Source organism: Oryzias melastigma, linkage group LG16, assembly GCF_002922805.2.
Source record: "Oryzias melastigma strain HK-1 linkage group LG16, ASM292280v2, whole genome shotgun sequence".
Classification (NCBI taxonomy): Eukaryota; Metazoa; Chordata; class Actinopteri; order Beloniformes; family Adrianichthyidae; genus Oryzias; species Oryzias melastigma.
The window spans coordinates 28,412,232-28,420,171 of record NC_050527.1 but is presented as its reverse complement, the minus strand read 5'-3'; the positions used below and the strand labels follow the sequence as shown (position 1 = coordinate 28,420,171).

Sequence of the window (7,940 nt, the reverse complement as noted above, 5' to 3'; positions counted from 1 at the left end):
TTCTTGGAACGGGCTTGGTTTGACCCACTTTCCCGGGTTTGAGTTATCTCTCTTTCTGGAACCGAAAACTCAGAGTTTTACTGAATTTAGAGTTCAGGAACTCAGAGTTCCAACAAAACCTGCTTCTTGGAACGGGCCCCAGGTGTTGGTCTACAGGTGTGTTGGTCTACAGGTGTGCTGGTCTACAGGTGTGCTGGTCTACAGGTGTATTGGTCTACAGGTGTGCTGGTCTACAGGTGTGTTGGTCTACAGGTGTGCTGGTCTACAGGTGTGCTGGTCTACAGGTGTGTTGGTCTACAGGTGTGCTGGTCTACAGGTGTGCTGGTCTACAGGTGTGTTGGTCTACAGGTGTGTTGGTTTGTGTCTCTACAGCTCAACACCCCGCCTTTCCTCTCAACCAATCACAGTGGGGTGTTCTCTTCATGAACATCTCCGTCTGCATTCTAAGCGGTTGTCCTCCTCCCTGTTCTCCACCTGGAGAGATGCTCTGACCTCTGACCTCCATCAGCATCTAGATCAGATGTGGTCAAACTTTTGGACTTGGATTTGACAGAAGAGCCGGTCCAGCAGGTCTGTGGAGAGTTTTGGTATCAACCTCATCAGAGAAAGAAACAATCTGGATGAAAAGATGCTTTTGTTTTGGTAGAGAATCAGTGAATAGAGTTAAATCAGAATCTATTCTATTTCAAAACTGGTTTTGTCGTTTCAGAGCCGATTGCTCTGATAGGTCGATGTCTATCAGGGAAAACGGTGAATCCTTGGAATGATCAGAAGTCCAGAAATCTCCCATCACAGGTGAATACAGAATCCCTGAGCTTCAGTCCTCACACCTGAAGAGTCTTTCATCTAAACTCCAGTGAACGTCTGGAGATCTCCGGGTCGGGTTCAGTGAACAGAAGACCGTTGGTGTGTTGTCCTCCAGACTTCACTCTGAAACACGAAGATGATGGTGGAACATGAACCAGTCATGAGTTTAACTTTAGCTTCACGTTAACTAAACACTTCAAAGAACCCATGTGGGTCTCCAGACAACCTTGGCAGAACCAAGAGAGGGCGCCGGAGAGCCGACGGACTACACAACCAGGTCTCCTGTGGAAAACATCTCAACGTCTCACCTCCAACACGTTTGATTTAGTTTCCAGAAGCCAGATTCAGAGCAGCAGATGATGGAGGAACTCTGGGAGGAAGTTTGGTTTCCAGCAGCTGACGGAACGATTCAGATCATCTGTGGTTCCTGATCCGATTCTCTCACCTACAATAGATCAGAACACCTTGATCCAAACTTCAGAGATCAATACCTGCTCCTGAACGGTGCAGCTGAAGTTCTTCAGATTCTGGTATTTCTTCAAGATAATTAAATATGTGAACAAATAAGTGAAGGAGAATGAAAGTCAAATCTATTCACGTCAACTTCAGAATAATCATTATTAGGACATTCTAGCAGACTGTATGGTCACATGACCGACCAGGAAGCAGTGCTGGATCAGCCCGTGAACGTCTTTGATCCTTGGAGCTCCAGATTCCTCAGGCGTTCTTCCATGAGTGATCCTGTTCCTGACGGTTTGTCCTCCTCAGCAGAAGCAGATCTCTGGTGACCTCCTGATCCCTGAGCTGTGGATGAGGAGGTTCTGAAGACGTTTTCTCTGCTTCACTGACACTCCAGCGTCACGCCGAGCGCCGACCACCGTTTCCCCTCCTCTCGTCCAATCAGAGGCCTCCGCAGCAGCTCCCTCAGCTGGGACGGAGGGCTCCTGGTTCCGGGCGGATGGACGGCTGAGGAGCTGGAGGAGGGATGGAGGAGTCCAGCTCACCGTGACTCAGCAGGTCTGCAGGGTTATAAGGCGGCGGCGTGCTCAGCGGCGCCACAGACGCCATGGGCTGGCTGCTCTTCATCGCCGGGATCCTGGTCCACTGCCCTCACCTGCTGTGGGGCAGAGCTTCAGGTAACGCGCACAGACACACCTGAGGGATCAGGATGTGATCGGTCTGGGATGAGACTCCGTCTGATACGTCGTTAAGTCGTCTGAGAGAAAAGTCTGATGAGAGTAAAAACGCCGATGATTTCATTTGATTCGACTGCAGCGCAGAATTATGAACAGATTTGAATGTTTCCTCTTTATCAAAAAGAATAAAAGTTTATTTTAGCAAAACTGCTGGAAAAGATTTTTGATGCAAATATGAGGAACCCCAGAGAAACACGATCTAGACGTAAAAACTGCATGAAGAGACAGAAAACGTCTAAAAAACGGAATTAAAGGGAAATAAAGAAAATGTTTGAGACGCTTATCAGCTGAGAAGATGAAGAACTTGTAGAAAAAAATCTCTTATGCTGAAAATATGGAATGAAAAGGAAAAAATCTTCATTTTTGATAAGAAGTGTTAAACTTTTCCTTCAGTCTCACTGCTTAACTGATTTTTATTGTGATTATTTTCTAAACGCTCGCTGTGATCTGCGTTCTGATTGGCTGTTGATCAGTCAGTCTCCTCCATACAGATCAGACGTATAGAAGGAACAGAATACGTAGAATTTGACAAATCTTCATAAAACTCTGATGGTGTTTGTGACTGAACTGCTGGACGGATTGAACTTTGAGGTTTAGAACGAGAGAAAAATGTTTGTCTGAGAAACGCGTGAAGAGAGGAGCTTTACAGCCAGGAGACGTCTGGAGTCGGTGTAAAAAATAAAGATGAGTAAACATTTCAGGCTATTTTAGAATGTAACTCACAGTGACAATATACGGATGCTAGCTGAGAAGCTAAATGCTAACAGCGTCTCAGCATCTCGCCTGACGGCTGCTTGAACCTGAAGGTCTGAAGATGCTCTCTGCTCTCAGAGTACCAGCTGGAGTCGGACACGCAGACCCAATGCCAGTTGTTGAGGGGCGTGGCCTCTGCCAAGCAGCCAGGTGACGTCCCCCACTGCTTTGAGGATGGCAGCTTCAGGTGAGTACACCTGCTGGCTTCATTTTATGACAGAGTGAAAGTGAAGAGTAACCGGAGCCGCGGCAGACACAGGAAGTGAAACCAAACAGACTGATGCTTTGATGGGCGGAGCTTTGAGGTCGTTAGCATCACCGTTAGCAGGCTCTCCTTCATTCTGGATCCTCAGATCCTGTGGGCGTGGCCATGACCCGGGTCCTCAGAGAGGCTCTGATGGTTCTCTAACATCTGCTTTCACTCTATGCAGATGATGCTCCTCTCCGCCAGTGACCTTTGACCTCTAAACTGCTACGTCGTCCGTCTTTGTTCTGCAGAACTTTTGTGACTTTATCATCATGATGTGTTGAAAGTTTCCTTTCTGTGTCCACTTCTACCTGTCTGTGTGCTCAGGCCTGTGCAGTGCAGTGGGCGGAGTCAGGAGTGCTGGTGTGTGGATGCCGACGGTCAGGAGATTCCTGGGACTCGAACCAACAGCTCCTCCCTTTCCTGTGAGCAAACCGCTGACAGACTTTCAGCTGAATGTTTTTTTATTTGCAGTAAACCTGCAGATTTCAGGATGAGGTTTCTGGTGGTTCTGCAGGTCCGTCCGTCTGCCAGCTGCAGACCCGACTGCGCTGCTCTCCTTCTGGACTCTTCGAGGAGATTCAGTGCGACTCCAGCAGGGGGCAGTGTTGGTGTGTGGACCAGGACGGCATGGAGCTGTACGGGACCCGGCAGAACGGGAGGCCGCACAGATGTACGCTCAGATGAGGCTCTGCAGAGCGTCTACACTGACACCTGCTGGCCAGCATCAACATTACAGTTTCTGCTCCACAAAATGGTGTTTTTCTGGTAGAAACCATCAGGACTTCTCCCAGCTGCAGACAAACTGACCTGAAGATCAAAGAAGCTCAGAATGTTATGTGTGTTTACAGCAAATGGCTAAACAGAGAAAAAGAAAATGTCTTTTCTGCAACTGCTTTAGTTTTCAGTCTCATGTTAAAAGAGTTCAAAGGATCAAATTCATTCTAATGTTTCTGTTAAACTGAACTCAAAAAATAAATAAAACAGGAATAGGAAATCATTTATTATCTTAGTTTTATTACGGAAGAATAAAAAGACGTTAAATGGAGAAATGGACCATCTCTGACCAGGTCCTCCTCCAGGTTACTCCTAAAGCTCCCGCTCCTCTTCCGGGTTTCTCCTGAAGCTCCCGGTCCTCCTCCGGGTTTCTCCTGAAGCTCCCGCTCCTCCTCCGGGTTCCTCCTGAAGCTCCCGGTCCTCCTCCGGGTTCCTCCTGAAGCTCCCGGTCGTCCTCCGGGTTCCTCCTGAAGCTTCCGGTCCTCCTCCGGGTTCCTCCAGGTCCTCCTGCGGTTCTGAGGTGTGTTCTTGTGCTGCAGGTCCGGGCAGCTGCCAGGTCCGGGCTCGGCGGCTCCTCCACAGCTCCGGTTCTCCTCCTCAGTGTGCAGAGGACGGCAGCTTCCTGCCTGTTCAGTGTAAGTTCATCAACATGACAGACAGAAGCGAGCTGGACCTGCTGCACGCCTTCAACAGGTGACTCCTCCCACCGCCGTCCCGCTGGCGTGCGTGGAGCTGCGTGTTTATGAGTGGATGTTTATGTTCAGGTTCCCAGAAGCCTTCCAGACCTTCAGCAGGTTCCGGAAGGTTTTCCCGATGGTTTCCTCGTACTGCTTTTGCTCGAACAGCCGCGGCAGAGAGCTGGAAAATACAGGTAAGCTCACCTGAGCTCAGGAGGTCACACAGTAAAGGGTAACCCAACACTAAGTCACCTTTTCCTCCTCAACCTCCTCAAGAAGTTCTGTGGAGAAACTTGCATCACTTTGCCCAGGTCTCCACGGTGAAGACCTAGCATATGCTACATGAAGCTAAGCTAGTTGTCAATCATAGATCCAAGCCACACCTCCACCACTCAGTCCAGCTCCACTAGCCCCGCCCCCTGTTTGTCACTTTTCATATCTGGGCTGAGAATGGAGTCGGCCTCCACCTGCCCTGTTCGGGGCATAAACATTACATCTGAACTCTACAAACAGCCTGGAGGATTTACCTGGACTTACTCAACCTAAGTAATCAGATTACAAACAGATTTCAAGAGTAATTGGATTTTCTAGCTGCTATGTGATCTTTAGACCTGGTTTCTGATCGATTCAAGTCGAGATGACGTGTTAGGAATAAGGAAAATCATCTTTGCTCTTTGTTTCCTTCATGAGTTTAGAAGTCGGTAAGACAGAAAACAACTGCTCAGGTGTGATGTCATGAACTTCCTGTTCAGGTGTGGAGCTCCTCCTCTCAGAGATCCCCGACTCGGCATTTTCCAGTCTCCGCTCGCCTCAGTCCTTCTCCCAGACCAATGTCTACAGAGTCCTGCAGCGGAGGATGTTGGGAGTGCGCCTGGCTGCCAGCGGCCTCTTCAGGTGTAAGTTTACCTGTTCTCAGGTGAAGATCAGTCGGTGCTGTGAGGGATCCTCTGATCAAACCTGATTAAAAATGGATCAAAGCTTCTCAAACTCAGACTCAAGCTTCTTGGGAATTCTCGTGTGTTTCCCTCGTCTGCTCTTAGGCCCCTCCCCCTGTGAGGAGGAGCGTCGGGTCGCCATGGAGACGTCCAGCGTGTTCGTCCCGACCTGTGAAAGTGGAGGGTCGTTCAGCCCCGCCCAGTGCCAGCAGGGGGGGCAGTGCTGGTGTGTGGACCCCTCCGGCAGGGAGGTTCCTGGGAGCCGGCGGCTGGGGCCCCCCCCGGCCTGCGGTGAGGAGCTCCTCCTCTCCTCTTCCTCCTCCGTTGTCCTCCTCTAACGTTGGTGGTTTCTCCAGGTTCTGGCCCCTCCGACTGTCCCACCCGGCGGCGCCGTGCTCTGTCCCGCCTCCTCTCCGCTCCTCCTCTGCAGCCCTCTTCCCGCTCACCTGCAGCATCCTGCTCCTCCCTCCTTCAGCCTCTCCGGGACCTCCTTCCAGAGGAGGCCGATTACACCTCCTTCCTGTCCCGCCTGGTGGAAGTCCTGGACGACCTCTTCCCCTCAGTGGGCGGAGCTCTGATGGCCCTGAATGGCTCCTCCCCCCGTTTCCTCCAGGACGAGCTGTTTGGAGGAGACTTCCTGAGGAACGCCGGCGCCCTGAACTTCAGCGGCGCCGTGGGCGATCGAGGAGCTCTCTCTCTGGACCGTCTGTCCCCTCAGAACCCCCGTCTGCAGCAGAACCAGAACCTGGTCCGGTTCATCAGCAAAGCCATGGAAGACCCCGCCTTCTTCTCAGTCCTGAAGAACACGCTGATGAGCAGCTCAAGCTCCGCCTCCCTCTACCAGGTGCAGCAGTCTCCTGTGTATCAGCAGATTTGGGCGCCGTTCCTCTCAGAGCTGTGGTTAACGTCAACGTTCCTCCTCTTGTTTTGCAGGTTCTGACTCCTCTGATGACCTCCTGCTCTGAGGAGGAGAAGGACGATGCAGCCGGCGTCTTCATCCCGCGCTGCACCCCCGGTGGTGCTTACCAGGAGGTGCAGTGTCGGGGGTCACAGTGCTGGTGTGTGGACTCTCAGGGTCTGGAGGAGGAGGGGTCACGGGTTTCTGGTCGTCCCTCTCGCTGTCCGAGCCTCTGTGAGAGAGCCCGGATCAACGCCCTGAAGGCGAAAGCCAGCATGGCCGCCGGCGTCAAAATCCACATACCGTCGTGTTCTGAGGACGGCGACTTCCTGCCGCTGCAGTGTGTGGGGTCAAGCTGTTTCTGTGTGGACGCTGAAGGGAGGACGGTCACTCCCTCCCAGACAGCAGGGGGCGCCCTGACCTGTAAGAACCTTCTGATACTATGTTAGCTTCAGAGGCTCACCGCTAACATCACTGATGCTAACATGTTAGCTTCAGAGGCTAACTGCTAACACCACTGATGCTAACATGTTAGCTTCAGAGGCTCACCGCTAACATCACTGATGCTAACATGTTAGCTTTAGAGGCTCACTGCTTGACATCACTGATGCTAACATGTTAGCTTCAGAGGCTCACTGCTAACACCACTGATGCTAACATGCTAGCTTCAGAGGCTCACCGCTGACATCACTGATGCTAACATGTTAGCTTTAGAGGCTCACCGCTGACATCACTGATGCTAACATGTTAGCTTCACAAGCTCACCGCTAACACCACTGATGCTAACATTAACACAAAAACACTTTAAAATAAAAAATCCTTCATAGTTAAATGAATCATCTGTACGTTTCTGTTTGTGAAGTCTCTTTAAAACTTTAGTACTTCGTGTATTTAGAGTCTAAACAACTATGACTATCACATTCCTCCACCAGGGGGCGGAGCTTCTCTAATTCAAGCAGAGCATAGTTTCAGTTAAAAGCGTCAAAGATCTGTCGTCGTTAGAGAAGGTGGACTTCCCGCCTCAAAGACTAGATGGTTTTAACTGATCCGACTCGCTTTTCCTGCACTGATGAAAGTCTGTTTTCTGTTTCAGGCCCAGAAAGAGTCACACTCGAGTCTTCTGCAGGTCAGATCAAACCCAAAGGTCATGAATGCTTCATACCTAAGTCACTTTACTTTGTCACGGTCCACATTGCCACACCTGAAGGACTTTCACCTGCAAATATTTCAGCGTTTATGACCTAAACCTCACTGTGCTGGAGCTGAAGAAACCGCACATATCACCTGTCCACCTGTCGTCACCTGTTTACCTGTCGTCACCTGTTTACCTGTCGTCACCTGTTTACCTGTCGTCACCTGTTTACCTGTTCTCACCTTTTACCTGTTCTCACCTTTTACCTGTTCTCACCTTTTACCTGTTCTCACCTTTTACCTGTTCTCACCTTTTTACCTGTTCTCACCTTTTTACCTGTTCTCACCTTTTTACCTGTTCTCACCTTTTACCTGTTCTCACCTTTTACCTGTTCTCACCTTTTTACCTGTTCTCACCTGTTAACCTGTCATCACCTGTTAACCTGTCGTCACCTTTTTACCTGTCATCACCTGTTTACCTGTCATCACTTGTTTATCTGTCCACCTGTCATCACCTGT

General features: G+C 50.3%; 2 protein-coding genes across 3 annotated transcripts in view; both read left to right on the top strand.

Moving 5' to 3' along the window:
* Window positions 1–7,940, top strand: part of sostdc1a (sclerostin domain containing 1a) — a 441,057-nt gene that overhangs the window by 13,106 nt on the left and 420,011 nt on the right. The window lies entirely within an intron of this gene.
* The window catches only part of tg (thyroglobulin), a 20,993-nt gene continuing 14,845 nt past the window's right edge, over window positions 1,793–7,940 (top strand). Inside the window, exons 1-11 of one of the 2 annotated variants that reach the window (XM_024258367.2) lie at window positions 1,793–1,943; window positions 2,835–2,943; window positions 3,331–3,428; window positions 3,521–3,676; window positions 4,320–4,473; window positions 4,545–4,651; window positions 5,210–5,353; window positions 5,498–5,683; window positions 5,749–6,236; window positions 6,326–6,713; window positions 7,384–7,416. In XM_024258367.2, coding sequence (XP_024114135.1) covers window positions 1,874–1,943; window positions 2,835–2,943; window positions 3,331–3,428; window positions 3,521–3,676; window positions 4,320–4,473; window positions 4,545–4,651; window positions 5,210–5,353; window positions 5,498–5,683; window positions 5,749–6,236; window positions 6,326–6,713; window positions 7,384–7,416 — 1,933 coding nt within the window. In that variant the 5' untranslated portion in view covers window positions 1,793–1,873. Of the gene's footprint in view, window positions 1,944–2,834; window positions 2,944–3,330; window positions 3,429–3,520; window positions 3,677–4,319; window positions 4,474–4,544; window positions 4,652–5,209; window positions 5,354–5,497; window positions 5,684–5,748; window positions 6,237–6,325; window positions 6,714–7,383; window positions 7,435–7,940 lie in introns of both variants that reach the window. The other variant, XM_024258364.2, reaches the window with a different exon arrangement.